The following is a 23,456-nucleotide window of genomic DNA, read 5'->3' as shown; positions in this document are numbered from 1 at the left end:
AGACAGCTACAAAGTGGGCCGTATCTGTAGTCACCAGAATAAGGTATCCCTTTTTTATCCTTATACTCCCTGTCTCTTATACACATCTAGATGTGTATAAGAGACAGCCCCTGCTTCGAGGAAAAAGTGAATGTCGTCTTGTGTAGCTGAGTTTCCAACTCCCCAATCAGACGAATCCTAAAAAAGGTAGGCTTGTTGAGTTGGCAATCTGACCTCTCTCACCCATACTAATCAAAGGACCATCCTCATAAGCATGAGTTCCCAATTCACTTAGGATTAAGGTCATGTCACCTATGGTCATCCTAGTGAGATGTAAGTCTCAATTATCAACGATGTTATATAAAGAGACTAATCATCTCGTGGTCCGGTCTTATACAAACTCTTTGTATAGGATACCCCCACTCGCATGTCTCCACATGAATGGTCAGGATCAGAACATTTGTAGCACTTTACAACACTTGTAACATCTACAAAGTGGGCCGTATCTGTAGTCACCAGAATAAGGTATCCCTTTTTTATCCTTATACTACAGACCATTTAGGTTATTACTTAAGGCATGATTCACTTGTATGTCTCACATACATGCTTAAGTTACATGAAATAACCACGGATCTTAGTTTATTAGATTTGAGTAAATGCATATAAAATAACATTTGTTTTATTAATAACAATGAGTACAAAATGTTTACAAAATGTTTACAAACTACGAGACCACAGGGAGAATTAGGACACCAATCCCAACATATTATATCTCGTTTAATATGTAATATATAGATTAAAGCTCCAATGGTACATGAATAATGAATTAAACTTCTTTAATTAAATTATTCAACATCTATTAACTATCGCCGTCAATCACTTCACCAAAGACCGACAGCTACACTCTTCGTATCGTAGATATATTTCTGTGTCCATTAGATATAACCAATCAATAGTGCGTTGACCCTTCATAAATTGCTCGTAAGTACAGCTGGGTCAAAATTACCATTTTACCCTTATAGTTACATCTAACTCCTTAAGTACCATTGATCCCTTTAATGAACAATTAGTTATAGTCCCACCATAATTATACCCTTCTTTGGCTAATGAAAGGGTGAGGGCTCTCATTGTTCAAGATTCGGAATCAGCCTTTAAGGGAGTAATTCATCTACTTACCTTAACAAAAGGAAGGAGTGAACTCCATCTTGTGTAGTTAAGTTCCCAGCTCCTCACTCAGACAAATCCCTAAAATGGTAGGCATACTGAGTTGGCGAATCTGGCCGCTCTCACCCATGCAAACCAAAGGACCGCCTTCATAGGCAAGATTTCACAACTCACTCAGGACTAAAGTCAAGTAATCTATGGTCATCCTAGTTAAATGTAAGTCTCTTTAAGTAATGGCTTATAAAGAGAGACTAATCATTTCGTGGTCCGATCTTATACAAACTCTTTGTATAGGATACCCCCACTCATATGTCTCCACATGAATGATCAGGACCAGATCATTTGTAACACTTTACAACAATTGTAACACTTATAAAGTGGGTTATATCCGTAGTGTGCGGTCTTTTACTTAGAATAATGAGGTTATATAAGCAAAATATGTGTTGATAATAATAAAAATTCATGCTTAAAAATATATTTGCATTGAAGTACATTTAAAATCCCTGTCGATTGAATATCATGAGTTAATCTGTGCCAAAGTACTATATTTTTCAATTGATCACAGGAGCTGTCCACATGCGCCAAACTCGCACCCGATGAAGAAATGGTTGATCGCATGCCTTAGGATCTCTGACATAATCCCAGTGGATATTCTGCCACAACTGAGAATGATGACCATGATAGCAGCACTGGCATTCTTACCCACCTAGTCAGGGATAGCGACTAGCTATTGCGGGATCCCCGAAGTTGTCAGCAGGTGGCTCTATAAATAGCGTTTTGATGCCAGTGTCAAAAAACGATAGATTTTTTTCCTTAGTCAGAATTCGGTGATCCCAAGAAAAAGAACAATCAAGTATTTCTCTGTGAGTCCTTCATTTCCAAAAACCACCTCCGACTCACCATCGAAATTTTGCTGGAGCAAGAGCTTAAGAAGGCCTTCCTCACTTCATATTACCATTTTGTCATCAACAACCTTGACACTACATCTATTTGACACAAGAGATTGCTGAGAACTGACATTCCATCATTTTTTTTCTTATCTTTACTGTTGTATTGCATCGAGACTTTAAAAAATTAATCATTTTGAAAACAACACTTCTATCTCTATCTATATACCATCATGACCACTTTCATTATCTCCTCTAACTCTATCATCATTTTTACATTCACCATAAGTAACTAATCTTCACGGGGTAAGGGGGAAGTTGAATACTATGAGCTAAGTTGAATCTTTAAGGGTTAATTCTATTTGCTTAGTGTATGACTATATAAATACTTACCTATGATCACTCATTGATTCAAGTAGCTATAACCAACTACCCGAGAGGGTAAGTAGTTGCGGATTTCACTAAGCAAAATAAGAAGTGTTCCTAGAGATAGAAATAACCTTATGCTCAACACAACATTATTCATGCATCATAGAGATATGAAAAATGTGGATGACCATCAAGAGGTGTGCAATGAACGGATGTTGCGAGCTTGGATTACCCATGAAGCTAAATTTAGGAACTAGGCATCGACTTCCCCCTACCCTGCTTTTCCATTCATTTTTAACACAAACTCAAGCCACTGTTTCTCTAAGTATTCTTAGATATATACTCAAAGTGTTCATTGCCTTATTAGATAATTTCATCGCATAAATATTATCACATGCTTTTTTACTTTACTAAAATTACTTTAGTTCTCGCATCATACACACAATTTTACAAACACTCTTAGTCACAAATTCCTCAGTTTGACTTCTGCTCACACCAAGAAAATTTTAGTTTGCTTATACTTGGCAAACTATAAGAGAACTTGTGATAAGTGCATCTTTAGCTATAACTTTTCGCATAGTTAACTCAGCGCATAGTAATTCCAGCACAGTTTATGTTAACTGCATCGAACTTAACATAGTGTCACCAAGATAAGGTACCCGACCTTATCCATCTTCTACAGACCATTCAGGTTATTAATTAAACATGATTCACCTGTATGTCTCCACATACATGTTTAAGCTACATAAAATAATCTAGGATCTTAGTTTATTAGATTGAGTTAATGTACATATAAAATAACGATTATTTTATTAATAACAATTTGTTTATACAAGTTTAAAACTATAAGAATATAACAGATTTAGGACACCAATTTCAACAGCGAGGTAGTAAATGCAGTAGAACCATGGACATGAAGATTATTCTTTATTCAAATATAGTTGATGACAACACACCTAATTACTCTTCAAACTTTATGATCGACTGAAAACGCTTTTACTAAATTGAAAGTCTTTTGATAGAAAAATCTTTAGTCTAGTGTAACTGTACATTGTCAATAAGTAGTAAAAATAATAAGAAGAATTCCAAATTGTCTCCCAAAGGAATGGTTTGTCAACAAAAATTTTTCTCAAAAATGCAATTGTAGTAACCACCAAAAAATTGTTTTGATGGATTTTGAAATTGTAAAGACAAGAAGTAAACCTCAATTATTGGAAAATATTGATTTAAATATGATCATGCCTAATTTGAGGGGAGTTATAGCCTAATATGGAAATATAAATTGAACTCAATCTCACAATGCACAAGGTAAATTAGATTCTACACCTATTTGACCATGTATAAAATACCTTTAGGAGGTTAAATCACTAAACCTATATTTCTGTGGGTAATGTAATTTAGGTGATTTAAAATGCAACCCTTTGATTTTAGAGGGTTCACCCTATTTCTAGGGTCGGAAGTAAAGTCTTATGTCTAAGCTTCTCTCTTATATTATTTTTATTTGTTCTAAACCTAATTTAACTCTTTCAATATTAGACAAGATTTTGAGTACAATAATATAGGTGATCAATCTACACCAATTATAAATCTATAAATTAACAAAAGCAAACCTAGCATTGAAAAATTAAGTTCTAATTAGGCTTTTACATATTAGGCTTCTACTCCTATATTTTTTGCAATCACATATTTAAATTCCCACAATTAAGTTAGTTCATAATTAAAATGATAATATAGAGTTAAATTAGAGAAGATGGACATAATGCTAAACATTTTAACAAATGTGTGCCCCACTAAGAGATCTCATGGGAGCATCCACCCTTCAAGAGCACATCCCTAAATATCCCCACTAATGTAGCAATTAAGGAGTAAATGAGTATATACCCTATTGGGATTGGTGTCCTAAATCTCTCTTGTATTCTCATAGTTTTTAAACTCTGTATAAACAAATTGTTATTATAAAAATAATTGTCATTTTATGAACATACACTCTATCTAATAAACAAAGATCGTAGGTTATTTTATATGATTTAAACATATAAACAAATATCTTAGGTTATTTTATGTAATTTAAATATGTATGTAGAGACATACAGTTAGATCATGTTTAAATGATAACTTAAATGACCTATAGTAGATAGATAAGTTTGGGTGCCTTATCCTAGTGACACTACGGATACGACCCACTTTGTAGATGTTACAGGTGTTGTAAAGTGCTACAAATGATCTGACCCTAACCATTCATATGGGAACATGTAAGCGGAGTATCCTATACAAAGAGTTTGTATAAGACTAGAACATGGAATGACTAGTCTCATTATATAACGTCGTCAATAGTAGAGATTTATATTTCACCAGGATGACAATAGGTGACATGATCTGAATCCTGAGTGAGTTTTGAATTCCTTCCTATGAAGGCAGTCTTTTGATTTGCATGGGTCAGAGTGGCCAGATCGCGACTAAATATGTCTACCATTTTGAAGATTCGTCTGATTGGGGAGTTGGGAACACAACTACACAAGACAGAATTTGCTCCTTCCCGGATGTCGAGGTAAGTAGATAAATTACTCCCTTAAGGACTAATTCCAGGACTTGAACAATGTGATCATACCTTCTCTTGGCTCGAAAGGAATTTGATTATAGTTGGACTATGACTTATTGTTCATTAGAGGGATCAGTGGTACATAAGGAGTTAGATATAACTACAGGAGCAAGTAATTTTGGCCCAGCTATACTTATGATCAATTTATGAATGGTCATCGTATTGTTGATTGGTTATATCCAATGAACACATAAATATATTTATAGTGCGAAGAGTGCAGCTATCGGTCTTTAGTGGAGTGGCCGACAGTTAATGAATGTTGAATAATTTAATTAAAGGAGTTTAATTAATTATTCAAGTACCATTGGAGCTTCAATCTACAGGTCCATAAAATCCCTTCTATAGCTCAATAAAGATTATTGAGAATTAATTTTAGATTAATTTTAATTGTTTAAATTAATTGAGGGAATTAATTATATGTGATATAATTAACATAATGTATTTAATACATTATATTATAAACTTTATTTTGAGAGGAATTAAATATTATTATATGATTCAAATACTAATTGTACGGATGAGATTCATATAATTGAATTTAATATGAATTGGATGTTGGGGTTGATGCCCTAAAGTCTTGTGTCCTATAGTTTGTAAACAATTTGTACGAACGCTTGTGATGTATAATATATGATATTTTACTTCACTTCTTAATTTTGTTCAGTTGGTTGTTTTATTTGCTTTTCCACAAACCAATAAACCTAAAATCCCTGGTTATCTGGATGTAACTTAAGTATGTATGCGGTGACATACAAGTGGATCATGTCTTAAGTGATAACCAAAATGGTCTGTAGTATATGGATATAGGAGGGAAATCTTATCCTGGTAATACTGTGGATGCAACCCGCTTTATGGAAAGGTCACAAGTGTTGTGACTTGTCACAGATGGTCTAATCCTGATCATTCATGTAGGGGACATGCGAGCCAGGGGCGTCCTATACAAAGAGTTTGTATAAGACCTGCCACGAATTGTTAATGTCTCATTATAAACACCGTTCATGACAGAGACTTCACTTCACTAGGATGACCATAGGTAACATGACCTCAATCTTGAGTGAGTTGGGAACTCCTATAATTGAGGGCGTTCTTTGGTTGTATGGGTGCGAGTGGCCAGGTCGCCGACTCAAACTTACCATTTTGGGGATTCGTCTGATTTGGGAGCTGGGAACTCGGCTACACAAGATGAAATTCACTCCTTTCCCGAAGCAGGGGCAAGTAGATAGATAGCTCCCTTAAGGCTGATTCCACGATTTGAACGATGTGGTACCACACACCTCTCGGGCCCAAGAGGTATTCACACATAGTTAGACCATGTCGTATTGTTCATTAGAGGAATTAGTGGTACTCAAGGAGTGAGATGTAACTACAGGGGCAAAACGGTAAATTGACTCAACTGTACTTACAAGCATCTGTGAAGGGTCATCATACTCATGATTGGTTATATCCGATGGACGCAGAAATATATCTGTGGTAAAAAGAGTTCAGTTGTTGGTCTTTAGTGGAATGTCTGGCAGTTAACGGATGGTGGATCTCGTGGCTAAAGAGTTTAGTCAGCTATTCACGTACCGTTGGAGCTTCGAGCCACAGGTTCATAAGGTCCCCTAGGTAGCTTGGATAAAGTCGAGAATAAGTTTTTGGGTCAGTTTGAAATGTTCAAATTGACAAGAGGGAGTTCGATTATATATGATATAATTGAACTGATTAATTATATAAGATATAATTGACTAAATGTATGAGTTACATTATTTTAAAGGAAATTAGATATAAATATGATTTATATCAAGTGGAGGAGAAATTACTATAGTAGATATATGATATCAAACTATAGGTTAAAAATATAATATGATTATATTTATTTATTAATTAATTGGTCGATTATGTGATAATTGACCGAAAATTCTCCTAAATCTTGTGATAGTGGAAGATCAATTTTGGTTATTGTAATTGAAGAATAAAATGAAAATTGGTTTCATTTTGCAAGAGTTTCGAAAAAATCGCTTACAGTGTGGAAACTTCACGATCGCTTAGTTGAGAGCCTATACGATAGCGCCTTATCACCTAAACGATCGCATACCTGTGCGCACTAAACAATTGCACACGTTCTCTAAACGATCGCACACATTCTCTAAACGATCGCTCACATTCTCTAAACGATCGCTTAGCACGCCGAGTTTTTCTAAACGATCGCTTAGTAAAACCTACACGATCGTGTACCTTTCTCTAAGCGACGAGCACCCGACTATACGATACGTTACCCTACTATCTTCCCACTTGCCTTGTCATTCTACACGATCGTCTTTCCCTCCTTCCTCTACCAAATCACTTAAAGTCCACTATTTGGATTCTCACTCCGAGCAATCTCAAGCCGGCCCTCTCCGAGCGTGATGGTGGTTCGCTTCCCCCGATCTTCTCGCCTCCGCTTGTATCATGTGCTGCCATTCGTGTAGACAATCGTGGTGCTGGTAGCTGACTGATTATTGGGTGATAAGAAGCGTAGAGGAGTCGCTTCCGCTGGATTGAGTTCAAGTGAAGATAGTCTTCAACTGGTACGTTTACTCAGTCTATTGTATATTATTTGTCAAAGCATGCCTATAATTAGTGTTAAAATGCATACCTGTTTGTTAGAATATGTGTGTGGTAATTCGGTCACAATGAAATAGGAAAGATCTGAACACGTTCATAGATACTCTTGTATAACGACATTTAATTTTTTTCGGTTAAGTTTTCACATTATTTCACCTCAAAATTGAATTAATATGAGTTTTTGTTTCTTTTACCATCCAAAACTTTCACTATCATATCATTTCAACTCAAATTTTTCCTAAACTTTATATTATTTTTTAATTATTTTTCGATTTCTTCTTTAAATTTTCATTCTCGCATCGACATTTAGACAGACATTTACAATATATATTTAAATGTTGTTTTACTTTATAGAAATGAAGATTGAAAATTGTCAAGTATAGTTTAATTAAGCCACAATCAAAATTCGTTTCATCAACTAATTATAACGATTTTCATCAATTTTCGTAAAGTTTCCCAAAATTTCCATTAACGTCTATATTTCCATAAAATATGGACCTCGAGATTTCCATTGACATTGATATTTTGAACCTTATATGTACTTATGGTTTTTAAAAGATATGCAAATTCTTTTCGAATGTTAGCAAGCAGTCACTCAATCAACAATTTTTTTTTGTTTCAATCCCTCTACTCCCGTAATAATAACAATGACAACAACAACAATAATAACTCTTTGTATTTATGACACATTTACTAATTTGTAATAAAAATTGGTGTAATTGTAATATGATATTAATAGATTAATCGTAGGTCACAATATCGCAAATGTAATTAGACTGTTTTTTTTATCATATTTACTTAGAATTATGAATAGGTCACATTTACTGTTCTTATTATCGTTTAAGATCAAACGATAACCGTAACCGTAATGATAACAATAAATATGATAGACTCAGACATCTCTATGTTATATAACAGTAAAAATAACCATAACCATAACAATATCAGCTAATGAATTCTACGCCATTTTGAAATGCAATCAAATTGATCATTTTCGTACATGGATGGAATTGTGTTCTTGAAATCAGGCGGATTTTTTATCCAAGGGGGTAAACGTGCATCAATTCCCAACATTACACGATTGTAATTCTATAGTCACACTTCTAATGCCCATGTAGGGGAAAATAATAAAATAAAAAAGTCAGAGTTGTAACGGAACGGCGAAGCCATCAAATTTCAAAAGTTGAAAATAGGTCCCTTTCCCAAACCCAGTCGCATCATTCCCATTTGAAGACTTGAAGCAAAGAAAGGAAAAGTTGGGTTTTTTCAAAAGACATGGCCATCAAGATTCTTGTTCTTGGTCATGGCCGCCCGTCTGCTTGTTTGGTTGGTCATCGATTTTGACAACTAGGCAACGGCAGGCCATCTATATAAACCCGCTGCCACTCCTCATTATTATTCCTTCAACCTCTCGACAAACACAATCACAGCCATGGCTATTGGAACTTTGGAGGTGAAATTGGTAAACGCAAAAGGACTTCGAGGCACAGATTTTCTGGGTATTACTTTTTCTTCATTCTCATACCCTCTTCCTCTCACCTGGATCTTCTTCAGATTCTTTCTATATTCCTTTCTTTGTTGTTTTTGTTTTGATGATTTACATCCAAATAAGAAGAATCCATTGTCATCTTCTACACTGTTGTAGTCTTTTTACTCATTTCAATCTGTGCTTTCTTGACCCTAATGAATCGAGCTGTTAGATCTGGATAAATTAATATGGGATTAACTTTGTGATTAAGCTAATTTAATGTGGATGATGACTATGCTGTAACTTTACTGTCGAGTAAATGATCTTCTTCTCATATGGCACTGGCAGGTGGAATTGACCCCTATGTTCTGATTCAGTATAAAGGCCAAGAACGCAAGAGCAGTGTTGCCAGAAGTTAGTCTTTCCTCATTTTTGTTTCCAAGCTCATAAATATATATATGGTGATCAATTTTAATCGTTTCTTCATGTATTCATTAACATTTGATCCTTAATCAAGATTCTTTGATGGACTTCTTGGAGAGAATTCTCCTTAGTGCTTAGGCTGCACCAAAACATCTACTAGATTGGTATATAGTATGCTATTAATTCCTTTTTTTTTCTCTTGAATACTCTATATCTGATCTACTAAAAGCTCTTCAAGGAGCATTTTCCTGGGAATTAATTTTCAGTTATGGGGTTCAGTTGTTGAATTAAAGAGGTCAATTTTTCATTCTGGATTTGAAACTTTAGCCATAAGATTGAATCTGGATTTGGGAAAGTGGGATGTGTACTAGAGATTATCATTAGTGATTGGGAAACAAAGGATGAGCGAATTCAAAGCAAAGTGTCATTCTTATTTGTATCACTTTAATGGTGCAGATGAAGGAGGAGGTCCAGTATGGAATGAGAAATTTACTTTCAGAGCAGAGTACCCCGGAAGCGGCGACGACTTCAAGATCATCCTCAAGATCATGGACCATGACACCTTCTCCGCTGATGATTTTATTGGCCAAACCTCGTAAGACCCTCGATCTTCTTTTACAAAATTGTAAGCTCAATGGTAATTGGTATGACAAGTCGGAGGTTCAATCCCCCACTCAGTTGTATAGTTATAGAGTGAAACATTATGGCATAGAATGTAAGAATGTTTCTTCATTTGTTGGTTATTGAAAAGAAGTCCCAAATGACTATTACAGGATATATGTCGAAGATTTATTAGCTCTTGGAGTCGAAAATGGCGTGTCTGAGTTACGACCTCAAAAGTATAGCGTAGTGGGAGACAATCTCAACTACTCCGGAGAAATTCAAGTTGGAGTGACCTTCACTCAGAAGGTAATTGAGCATCTTTAAGTCCTTGAATGTATACTTATTAAATGGTTGAGAATGAGATGAACATTTGTTTATAAAGTTGCTCATTTGGTTTTGATGAAATGAAATAGGAAACTGAATATGATGGAGAAGAAGTGGGAGGATGGAAGCAAAGTGAATACTAAGATGGCTTCTTTAGCTTCACTGATGAATGTATGGACAGTTTTTCTTTAAATCTGCCCCCCATTTGAAGCCTGTAAGGGGGGATTTTTTTCTGTGCTTCTGTATCTTCATATTTCAAATGTATAATTCTGCTTATAGATTGAACCTACACAATTATGGTCTTTTATAGAGCTGGTTTTCTTGGGAATGTGTTAGATAAACCTCCTACGACTGTATGATTAAGCAAAATAATAATAATAACAACAACAACAGAAAAATTAAAAGAAGTCAATAAAAATAGTAACAAAAACTCTAAACCAGAGAAAAATTCGAATTGTGATGATTATAAACCAAAGGTATAGGTTCTTTTTATAGTTTTTGAAGCTTATCATTTTTCGAACAATTAAACTTCTAATATTTTGTCAAAACTTAATAGGAGGTTGAGTTTTTTATGTTAAATATTCCAAGTTTTGACTTCTTGTTGAAGATTTATTGGGTATTTTAATTGGTTTAATAATTTCTTCGTCCAGTCAAAGATATATTGGCTCAGTGGTAAAAGCCTGCCTGCATGATATTAGATGATTTCAAGTTCCAATTTTAAATACAAACTTCAAATTGATAAGTAAATGAAACAGTAATTTATACTAGTCTTACCTCCATCTAGTTTTTTGTTTTTTTAAAGTAAAATTGACACTTTATTTTAATGTTTGGAAATTAAACAAGCTCCTAAACTGGAAAATATGAAAGAAGAAAAAGGAAATCTATTCTTAATATTGGAAAATAAGAAAGCAAAGCCGATATGGTCCACAAAATAAAAAATAATAAATAAAAATAGAAATCCCTCAATCATTGTGTTTGAGATTAACATAAATGTGTTTTTGGAAAAGCTTAAAAGGTGCTTATTGTTATAGTACAATTGTTTAAGAAATATTAAGTGAAAAAGCAAACATTAATCCTCAACACTTTTAGGAAGTGTATTTAGAGTATCTTTTGATTGACTACATAAAAAAATGCTTTTAAAAAAAGTCATAACTCTTTTAATAAAAACGTTTTAAAATATATTTTGAAAATGTTTCAAAATTTATTTTGAGAGTTTCCAAACACTTTAAATTTTTCCAAGCCAAACACATTTTTAGGTTCTGTTTGGTAATTTTTTTAAAAAAAAATTAAGTTTATGGACACTACTTCTACCTCCAAATTTTTTCTTTTGTTATCTACTTTTCACATATAGTTTTAAAAACCAAGCTAAATTTTATGAACTAAGAAGAGTAATTTTCAAAATTTATTTTTGTTTTTGGAATTTGACTAAGAATTTAACCATTATACTTAAGAAAGATGCAAATTATTATAAAAAATGTGAATGAAATAGTTATCAAACAAAACTTTAGTTGAAGATCTTACTTGTAATTTTATAAAACTAAAAGTTGATATATCAACCAAGCCGTCTTAGCTCAGTGGTAGAGCGCGTGGCTTTTAACCACGTGGTCGTGGGTTCGATCTCCACAGACGGCGCCACGGCTCATTGAATTTCTACTATTTCTGTTAGTTCGAAACTCGATTTATATATACCTTAAAAATAAGTGCAAATATTAGGTATTTTTAATGTTTTAAATATTATGGCGCATATATATCTATTGTTTAGAAAAAATATCAATTATTTTAGAGTGTATATATTTTTTATTCCGAAAATGTCAAGGAAAAAAAAAGAAATGGACCCAGTTTAATTTAAAATTAGTAAAAAGAACCAATTTAAAACAAAATTGAAAATAAAAATTAAATAGTAGAAGAAAAGGAGAAAATGTCAAAAATCGATAACCAAATCGATAATAAACCAAAACAAAAAACCAATTCATTGGTTTGATTATTTATTGAATATTGGTTTGGATTTCTTCTTCACAAAATCGGTTGGTTTAGTTTCGGTTCTTGGTTGATCCCTAAACCGACAAACCGAATCGACTATCATGCTCCAATGCTACCAAAATAATAATTTAAGGCTAAACTATATAAAATACCAAAATTTTTATATTTGTGTAAAAAAATACCCTTGAACTTTTAAAAGATTAAAAAATATCCTTAAACTTTTGAAAAAAAGTACAAAAACACCCTTATTGTTAGGCTTAAGAATATTAATGCCTTTTTTTTTAAGTTTAAGAGTATTTTGAAAGTTTTAAAAGTTTAAGGGTATTTTAAAACAAAAAAAAATTAACATTTTTCATGCAACGGAAGAATTTAGAATCAATAAGCACTTAAACTACATTTAATTTGAGTTTTAAACATGCTACTCATGAGGTTTTCATAAAAGGGTTTGAACATGATAATACATTTGTAGTTCTCTTCGTGATTTCAGTAGAATCTCCACAAGTTTGAGTTGGATTCTTCAGATAGACCACCAACAAGATCTTCTCCACTATGCTCAAGAAGGAATGTGTGGTGAAAACACTCTAATCAAACTGAATTGAAGATGAACTAGAGAGAGGGTAGTAGAGTTTCAGTTTTACAGCAACTTGGATAAAGAACTCAGAGAGTTCTCTCAAATTCCATGCATGAAGCTTCATTATATAGACTTAATTTATGCATTAGAAGATGGCTGCATGTAGGACAGCTCCTACTTGGTATTAATTGAAGAACTCGGGGTGGATTTTGGTGATAAAACGCCATAAATGATGTTAGTGGATTTTTCAATTTTTGGGAAAAATCTACTAACTCTTAATCAATTTCAATTAAATTGATTTTCCTTTTAAATAGAACTATTTTATTTAAAATTTAGCTTTATATAATTAATTCAAATTAATTAATTTAAATAAAACTAATTTAATTAGTTTAATATCTTAATATTAAATTAAAAAACCAATTCCACCAATATGATTCAAATTCATATAATCAATATTTAAATCATTATTTAAATATTAATTGATTCTCCAATCCCGTTTTAATTTTGATTAAATTAAACATTTTAATTGCATCGTATACAATCAATTGAAAAGCCCTAAAACTGAATTTGAACATTCCAAATTCATAACCCTAAATTCAAAATTTATCTAATCAATTACTCAATTCATTATTCCAATTTATGAGCTAGTAGAGAAACCTATTGAACCTACCGATCATGAACTCCAATGATTTGTAATTAATTGGTTAAATTCTGTAAACCGAATTAATTACTTTTCGTTAACCATCAAGACATACCACCATAGCTTGATAGTTGCACTCTCCTCACTATAGATGTATTTCTATCCATGTTAACCATAATCAGTAAGTCGATCATTCACAGGTTGTTTGTATTTACAGCTGGGTCAAAATTACCACATATTGTTCCTTAAGCTCCCATTGACCCTCTAATGAACAACTGATTCATAATACCACTCATGAATCATGGGCGGGGCTCCGATTGTTCAAGACCAGGATTCAACACTTAAGAGAACAACCTATTTGCTAACCCTAAAAAGGGTAGGAGTGAATTCCATATTACAAAGCTATGTCCCCAGCTATCTATCCGGTCTTATCCCAAAATGGAAGGCTTATTGAGTAGTGCTCTTGGACTACTCTCAATCATGTAGATCAAAGGACAATCCCGAATAAACAAGAGTTCATAGTTAGCTCAGGATTAAGATCGAGTTATCCTAGGTTACTTTAGTATGAAATAGTCAGTTTTAACAGAAAACGGTCGTTATAAAGAAAAGTGACGATTTCATGGTTTAGTCTTTATGCAAACTCATTACATAGGATGCCCTACTCACATGTCTCTACATAAATTATCTGTGGATCACATCATTTATATTACCTATACAAAATGGGTTGCATCCAATAGTGTTACAAGGTGAGATACCCAATTTCATCCATATACTTTTTAAGCTATATACTATTAACTTGATCCTATTTATGTCACTTAGAGATGTCCAATTTTCTCATGGGAACGGGTCCTGCGAGGCGAGGATTCCCCGATTAGGTGGGGAAGGGAGCGGGAGAAAAAAATTCCCCGTGAGCTAAATGGGGGCGGGGACAGGGAATGCATTCCCTGTCACCGGCCCGGCCCCGTCCCCCGTCCCCGTCCTGATTAGCTTTTACATATATATTTAGTATAGTTATCTATTGTTATGTTATTATTATTATATAAATATTACATTTAAATTTAAAAATTGATTGTTTATTGGGAAAAATAATGAATATGTTTAAATTTAGATTATTATATAAATATTCCATTTAAATTTAAAAATTGATTATTTATTGGGAAACATAATGAATATGTTTAAATTTAGATTATTATATAAATATTACATTTAAATTTAAAAATTGATTATTTATTGGGAAACATAATGAATATGTTTAAATTTAGATTATTATATAAATATTACATTTAAATTTAAAATTTGATTATTTATTGGGAAACATAATCAAACGTGATGAAGTAAATCAAAATGTCAAATCAAACGTGATAAAATTAATCAAATGCATATGAAAACAAACAATGGGAAAACCAAATGAGGACAAAAAAAATTAACAATTTCACTACCAATCACCAATTTCCGTCGAACTAAAAATAAATTCTAATATAAAATTTTGAGAAATGAGTAAATGATACTTACTTTTAGATGTCAACAAATTTAATTTCACCATAAAAGGAGAAAAGGTCTCTCATTGATAATTCTAACTGTTCGCAACTATCATAAACAAAACAAAGAAACGTTAAAGAACAAATTCGAAAAAGTTATCAAAGAATTTATCCCTCAAAGACTTAAAAAAAATCATAAAATTCATATATCAAAGTATCTAAAAGAAATAAAAGATGAATGATGGTTCCTTAAATCTCTATAACTCAAATAAAATAAGTAAATCCATAAATCAAATCTATCCTAAATTAAGAAAATCCAAAAAATCAAAATTAAACAAACAAACAAAAAATCAAATGTGATAAAGCTAATCAAAATGCCTATGAATATAAGAAAACAAAATGAGTAAGAAAAATAAGACAATTCCACCACTAATCAGTAGTTTCCGTCGAACTAAAAATAAAGTCGAAATAAAATTAAGAGGCAAGAGTAAGCTCTAACTTTTGAAAAATCTTGGACATTATTTTTGGGATCCGATTATTTTTTAATAAAGAAGTTGAAACAAATTAATTTTGTGAAACTTCCCTTTAATAAAAAGTTGTAATTGTGTTATAACGAATTAGTTATATTTGAAAGGGTTTAAAATGAAAGGGCGTGAAATTAAAAAATAAAAAACAGTTACGTGAAAATCAAAAAGGGAGAAGTACATTTTGCCCCTTTTAAAATATATATATATATATAGTACAAAGTAAAAAAAAAAAAAAAAAAAATGTGTTTTATTTTTTATTTTAATATTTTCTCACATATTTACCTCAGAACAGTCACTGAGATCATTTAAAAGGATGTTGAATATATCTCTGAAGGAACCGTTGTAATTGTTTGAAGAAATAAAAAATATATAGAAATTTATAAAAGGATTAAGGAAAAAGAGGAAAATGAACTTTCCTCGATAACTGTATTTGAGTCTTAGAAAGTTATGTTCAAAGAAAAATGTATACCTAAAATCTTGATTTTAGTTTTTGTTTAAATTTTATTTGTCATAGATAGATATTATTTACATCTCGTTTTCATTAAAAGATATATTATGCATTATATTTAAAACTGTGAAATAGATTTTTAATTTATTAATTATTTAACAAAGAAATACAGCAAATAAACTTGTTTTTCTTCTCAAATTATATGAAATCATATTTTATAATTTATATGGTAATTTTTTTGGTTTTTTTTTTAATATTATCCTTATCCTTTTTTTTTTTAATACATAGCGTTTTTATTTTCATAAATCCAGTTTTAGTTCTATTCTAAAACTTTTCAAACAACTCTTTGAAAATGAAGGGATCGTGAGTATAATATAATTGAATCACAATCAGAATTTTAAAATTAAAATTAGAAAGTTTATATGCTCAAATTCCCTCTAAGTTTATATTCTCAAATTCTCTCTATATGCCATCCAAAAAAAACTATCTATATCTATTCATTCCCTAATATCTCAAATCTTTCCTATATCTCTCCATTTTCTTGATTCTCATGTTTTTCTAATTAATTGTATGCAACCAAATAACACATGCATTTGAATGTACTTTTGAAGGTTTTGAATGTACGTTTAAATGAATTTATTAATGATTAACCATTTAAATTAAGAGTATAATAGTCATACGCTTAAAAATGGGAGACAAAGTGAGAATATAAAGATTTTAGTCACTTTGCCTCTTTTATATATATAGCAGAGATTATCATCGCAAAAGTTTTGGAGTTGGTTTCACAATTATCTAAAAAAAACAATAACAGCTTTCTTATCCTTTATAACTATATAAAAACCTCTACTTTGTTTGCTACAAGAAAATAAAAATAACTTGTCCTTATCTTAAATTTTGTTTCTTCCTCTTTAAACTCTATTCTCTCAAAGTTTTGTATTAATTGTAAAGTAATATTGTCTTGCAATTATATAGTTTTTTTATTATTTAAAAAAAGAATTAATGTTTTATTTTATCTTACACATAAGTGAAAAGAAAAGTTATTCAGTAGGAGACGAAATATGTCTCAAGGAAAAAACTCTCTAATATAGATATCGACACCTCTTATAAATGTTACAAACAACATTCTTATTGTTTTTTCTTCTATAAATTTATGCAGCTTGAAAACTAAAATTTTGTGTCCCTTCATTTATAAAAAATGTATGAGATTATTTTTTATTATAATTTTTTGGCGCACAGATCTCGAGTAAGCCGCTCGTCCCCTATCGAAACTTTTTTAGTTTGAAGACTTCTTTCGAGCTACCCTGTAAGAGAACTCACATCGGTGTGATACCAAGTAGATACACTCCGATGTCAGAGTTAATACACAAAATGTTTAGTTTAGCTAAACAACTTAATATCGTTTATCCCTTGAAGTGGCGGAATGAAGTTATTTATAAAATCCATTGTTTTGACATCAACTTAGGACATGTTCAATGTTGACAATAATGTCAACGAAGTGTAATCGTTGAGGTTGCAAGATTTTACCCAGTGAACTTGGCTCGATCATTACTCTTTCAAAGAAACAAAGTGAGCTTGACCATACCGACCAAGGCTCGTGCCCTTGCCTTTCCATCTTGGAATGCATAAACTCCCCGGGCATCGTCGGACTTTGGCCTGCCTGTGGCCTGGGTCTTGTCATTGGACAACCATCAACATAATTAATAAAGAAATTTGGGATTTTTACCTAAAATGTCATCTTTAATCATATATTTTCATAAATATCTTTAAATTTAATTTTTTTCAAAAATGTCTTTTAATGTTATTTTTGAACCGTTTTACCCATTTTTATATTTATTTATATTCATTTTTCTATATATTTTCTCTATTTTCGAAACTCCATTAATGTTGGAGAGAGAAATACATTTATTATGGGGAGATAAATACTTTTTTTTCATTTCTTTAAATTCTTTTTTATATTTATTTTCCCTATATTCGATGCTCAAGAGAGAAATACATTTATTTATGGAGAGAGAAAACGTACTTCATATTATTTTTTTCTCATTTTTAATTGAAGAGAGAAAATGCATTTAATATACATTTTTTGCACATTCATTTGGAAAGAGAAAATGACATTTAATATGATTTTATTTTCCATTTCGCTTTTCATGTTGATTTTTTATATCATGTGATATGTTCCATTGTTTGTTTTTTATGTGATATATCGAGTGCCTGTAATATATTCCACCGTTTATCTGGAAATGTTCCAACAAATATACAATATATAATAGTAAATATATTTGATATATACTCAAATACAATTCTCGTTTCATCGCAACTTATTGGTTTTTCTTGTGAATTCATGGTTATTTTTAAATACCTTACAACATTATATATACTAACTAATATATGAAATTTAAATATACTGAAATAGATAACTAATTCGTATGACTATACAATATAAATCATAATATATTTCAACATTGAACATATATATATATATATATATAAGCATATATATATCATAAAATATAAATATAAGAGAGAAACGGAGTATTTTTTTAAATATTGTGATTAGGAAAACAATGTAGGGAAATATAGTGGTTCTGAAACTATTTACAAATTTATCGTTATTTTGGAATTTTCGAGGGTGCAAATTTTATGTAAAATATTTTGTCCAGGGTTCAACCCTCGACCTGTTGAAAATTAAAGAATAGGTCGAGGGTTTGACCCTCAACCTAAAGGAAATTGAAGAAAACGACAAAATTTGAAGAGGGGACCCTCGACCTGTCGAAAATTAAAGAAGAGGTCGAGGGTTTGACTATCGACCTAAAGGAAATGAAAGAAGATGACAAAATTTGAAGAAGAACTCTCGACCTAAATAGACGACATAAATTAAACAAGAGGTTGAGGGTTCAACCAGTCATTCGGGAATATTTTATTTAGTTTCTTTTCCCGTACGCCGCATTAATCGCACACAATCGCTTAGTAAACTATGCGATCATTTAGTAATTATATAGGATTGCACACAATCGCTTAGTCAATTATCCACGATCGTTTAATAATTATACACGATCACACACAATCGTTTAGTACATTACTATGCGATCGTTTAGTATTTCTTTATTAACATAACAATAGGTGCAAACTTCCGGAAAGAACAAGTGAACGATGAACAACTTCTTTATTAGACAATAGGAATCAAACAAGATTAACCAGTCGCTTACGAGACACTAAACGGTTGTTTACAATCTCTCCACGATCGTTCAGTATGACTAAACGATCGCTTACTAAATCTTCTACAATTGCCCACAATCTCCTACACGATCACTTAACTATTACTATTACAAGATCGCCTTCTCAGAACCTATACGATTGCATACCTTTTACTATACGATCGTCTACCAAGTGTTACATGATTGTTGAGCTTTACTACACGATCGCCTAGTGGAAGTAGACGATGAGCGGCACGCTGTGGTGGCTTCTCCACAATAGTGTCTTCCGAACTCCCACTCTCGAGAGCTCTCTTTCCTCACTACACGATCACCCACAAACTCCTACACGATCATTTAGCTATTACTATTAGACGATCGCCTTCTCAGAACCTATACGATCGCATACCTTTTACTATATGATCATCTACCAAATGCTACACGATCCCTGAGCTTTACTACATAATTGCCTAGTGGAAGTAGACGATGAGCGGCACACTGCGATGGCTTCTCCACGATAGCGTCTTCCTTTAAAACAAATCTGAATCTCTGCAGCATGTCAGCGTGAGTTGAACCCTCGACCTTCTTTAAAACGAATCTGAATCTCTGTAGCTTGTCAGCATCTTGTCCCGTCCCATCCATTTAATTTTCCCAACTTCCGTGAGTCGAGTTTTCAAAACTCGACTTTTAACCTTATAACCCCCTTCCTCTCCTCTCATTTTCTCACATTTTTTCTCTGCCTTCATTCTTTCATTCTCACTGCCTTCAGCCTTCATTCTCTCATTCTGCCTTCTTCGAACCTAATTAAAACGCTTACAAATTTGCTTCTGCCTTCTTCATTTCTTCATCGGAAAATCTTCTTCTTCTCTCACATTCGTCCATTAAATTGTGAGGTTTGTACCTTTACTATACAAAATTTCTTTTTTTTTAAATAACTATAAATTTTATTCCTATTCTCATACTATTATATTTTTTTTTTAGTTTTTGTTGCTGTTTGGGAAACAAAGAACAAAAAAGGTAACGTTAACAAAAAAAAAATCATATATTCTCATAATATTTTGTTTTTTTCATAGTTTTTGTTATAGATCCATATTTTCATAATATTTTGTTTTTTCATAGTTTTTGTTGTAGATCCATATTCTCATAATATTTTGTTTTTTTCATAGTTTTTGTTACCGGATAATGGAGAAAAGAGAGACCATTGTCACTTCGGGGGGAAAAAGTAAAACCACTACTAATTTGTGAGTTTACTATTTATTTATTACTAGTCTTTTTATATTTAGTAGATCTATCATGTTAATTTTGTAGTAGTTATTGAATTCAATAATATTTACATATTGATGTTAGTAGTTCTTTCTCTATTAGTGTTAATCTTAGTAGTTGTTATTAGTGTTAATCTTATTTATATTATGTTGTACCAACATGTTAATCTTATTTATATTTCGTATGTTTGTTTGTTTGTTTTTGTTTGCATTTAAGAATAGTTTATTGTTATGTTTAAAAAGTTGATGTTTATGCTTTAATATTTTTAGTTTAATACAAAATTATTATGATTTTTTTAAAATATATTTCTTATGATATTTGATTTTTTAGTTTGAAAATATAGTTTAAAGTAGTTTGAAAAAATTTAATTTGTTGTTATGTTTAAAAATGGTTATAAAAAGTTTAATTTATTGTTATTTTAAAAAGTTGATGTTCATAACTCTAAAAAGTTGATGTTTATAATTTAAAAAGTTTAATATTTATAGTTTAATACAAAATTATTGTGATTTTTTTAATATACTTCTTATAATATTTTTTTTTGTATTAAATTTGAAAAAATAGTTTTAAAAAGTTTACCTCATTGTAATGTTTAAAAAGTTGATGTTTATAGTTTAAAAACTTTAATATTTTTAGTTTAATACAAAATTATTATAAAAAAATTAATTTATTGTTATGTTTAAAAATAGTTTTAAAATGTTTTTATTGTTGTTTGTTTTGTTTAAGTTTGATAATTAGTAGAACAATTAGTAATATATATATTTTTTTAAAGAAAATGGCGGACAAATGCTTGGGATTTATGTTGTTTACAAATGGTAATATGATTGATGGTATTGATGAAGTTGACTATGACCAACCACCAAGTGGGGGTTTTAGCATAAATGTGAACCATGAAATTGCATTTGAACAATTCATTGAAATGGTTGGGATGTCACTTAGTGTAGATATGGGAACAAATCAGTTAGAAATAATATATAGACATCTTAACCTATAACCATCAGGATCAATAAGGTTTATGTCATTCCCTATTCCGAATGCACAAGTTATGAATTTGATGTTCTCAATCACGATGTCACTGCCGAATTTAGTGCATTTGTATATAAATATAAATAGGATACGGTTGGATATAAACTTGAATGCACCATTTAGTCAGTTTGAAGATCCAATTGAATGTATTGATCCTGATCCGAAGTCACTTGTATCGCCATGTGATAATGAAGATATAGCGGCTAACAACCCGTATAAAGATTTCAGAACTAAAACGGACGATGAATTTGAAGAGTTGGATTTTGATGGTCGTGAACATGAGTTACCTACAGATACATTCAACGATTTTGATATGAATGTACTGGATAGCATTCGAGAACATGACCCAATTGTAGCATATATACTACAAATGATGGGTGGAAGTCTGTTTTCCGACAAATCAAGTCATTTTGTTTACTTGATGTTCCTGCCACTATTAGTTAACCTCTATGATGCGAGGCAGTATTCGTGGGGTGGAGCATGTTTGGCATGGTTGTATAGACAACTATGTAAAGCAACAAGACCTAAGGTTCGTGAGATAGCTGGGTCTCTCATACTTTTGCAACTATGGGCTTGGGAGCGATTTCTAACAATAGCTCCACAGCTACAAGATGTCAATGATGCTCAGTTAGCTAGACGATCCTACGGTTCTCGGTATGTTATTTTAATTCAATTTAATTTTTTATATCACTGATCTAGTTAATTTAGAATCTAAATTATCAATTTAAAATTTTAAATGGAAAGACAAATTTTGTGTGACTAGGACAGCCACACATGTAGTCAGCCAGTACAGATGCATGTTTGATCTGCTTGAACCTAATCAGGTACATTAACACTGAACCAAATTGATTATTTTATACACATTTTTATTGTATTTGTCTTTAATGTTCTTCAATATAATATTTTGTGTTTCAGGTTATTTAGGAGTCGTACAAAATTATTATGTATACTTTGCCAATTTCTATACGAATAGTCAAAACATATGGTGGACGATGAGTCCTCTCATTTGTTTTCACATTGGTGAGTGACATCTTCCTGACAGAGTGATGAGACAATTCGGTTTTCAGTAGAATGTCCCATCGCCTTATAATACTGAACCCCTACTACATGATATCGACTTAAGGACTATAGATTGGTCTGAAAAAGTTGCACATTTGGTAGTGCGATGGCATTATCGTGCAAGGTTTATTGCAGTAGGGGTTTCTATTGAACAGTTTGACAGGGATGTCACTCAAGACTACATTTATTAGTATGATAATATCACAAGGTGTTACGTCACTCGTCCGGGAGTAGCTGTGGGTCATTTGGTAAATGAATGAATATTATCTAATTATTTTTAATTTAAATTTATTTTAAATATTATCTATTTGTTTTATAATTCACAGAGATCGAACAACAATAGACTCCGTGATGTTGCGAATGATCCGAACCAGGTTCTTCCTATATGTAGTGACAATCAAAGCTATATGGAGGAGATACATTATATATACGATATACCTATTGTTCCTCCACCAACTCCTAGACATAGAGGACCTGTTCGAGAAAAGGATGAGTTTGATGAGGTAGTCCATAATGTGGAAGAGTTGCCCCCTGTGATGCAGACGTAGAGTCAAACTGATTATATTAGTCCGATGATGATGATGCCAACATTTGGTTGAGGACATTATGACTCAGAGGCTGGTCCTTCATCTTCATACGTGCATGGACATGGTCAGGGTCGTGGAGAGTATAATGAATATTTATATTATGGAGCACCTGCAGAGATATCAGAGCAACATCAAGAAGAACCTGAGCAACCTGAAATTCGAAGTTAGCGACGACAACTAGCTCGAAATCAACAACGTCCGCCTTGTGGGACACATTGATTTTTGTAATTATTTTTATATAAATGAGATATTTTAATTTATACTTTTTTATTTTTATGAGATATTATTTTTTT

General features: G+C 31.8%; 1 protein-coding gene and 1 non-coding gene across 2 annotated transcripts; both read left to right on the top strand.

Moving 5' to 3' along the window:
- Positions 1 to 8,794: 8,794 nt before the first annotated feature.
- LOC120080077 (16 kDa phloem protein 1) lies at positions 8,795 to 10,734 on the top strand. The gene is made up of 5 exons (XM_039034632.1): positions 8,795 to 9,080; positions 9,398 to 9,463; positions 9,929 to 10,067; positions 10,246 to 10,381; positions 10,489 to 10,734. Exons 1-5 carry the CDS (start codon positions 9,014 to 9,016, stop codon positions 10,540 to 10,542), a joined length of 462 nt encoding a protein of 153 aa, XP_038890560.1. The 5' UTR covers positions 8,795 to 9,013; the 3' UTR covers positions 10,543 to 10,734.
- A 1,225-nt stretch (positions 10,735 to 11,959) lies between these two features.
- TRNAK-UUU lies at positions 11,960 to 12,031 on the top strand. The gene has a single exon. It is a non-coding gene; the product is annotated as a tRNA-Lys (tRNA).
- The last annotated feature ends 11,425 nt before the right edge of the window (positions 12,032 to 23,456 follow it).

This window comes from Benincasa hispida, chromosome 6, assembly GCF_009727055.1.
Source record: "Benincasa hispida cultivar B227 chromosome 6, ASM972705v1, whole genome shotgun sequence".
NCBI lineage: Eukaryota > Viridiplantae > Streptophyta > Magnoliopsida > Cucurbitales > Cucurbitaceae > Benincasa > Benincasa hispida.
The sequence above is the reverse complement of the archived record's forward strand: the minus strand, read 5'-3'. Positions and strand labels throughout refer to the sequence as shown.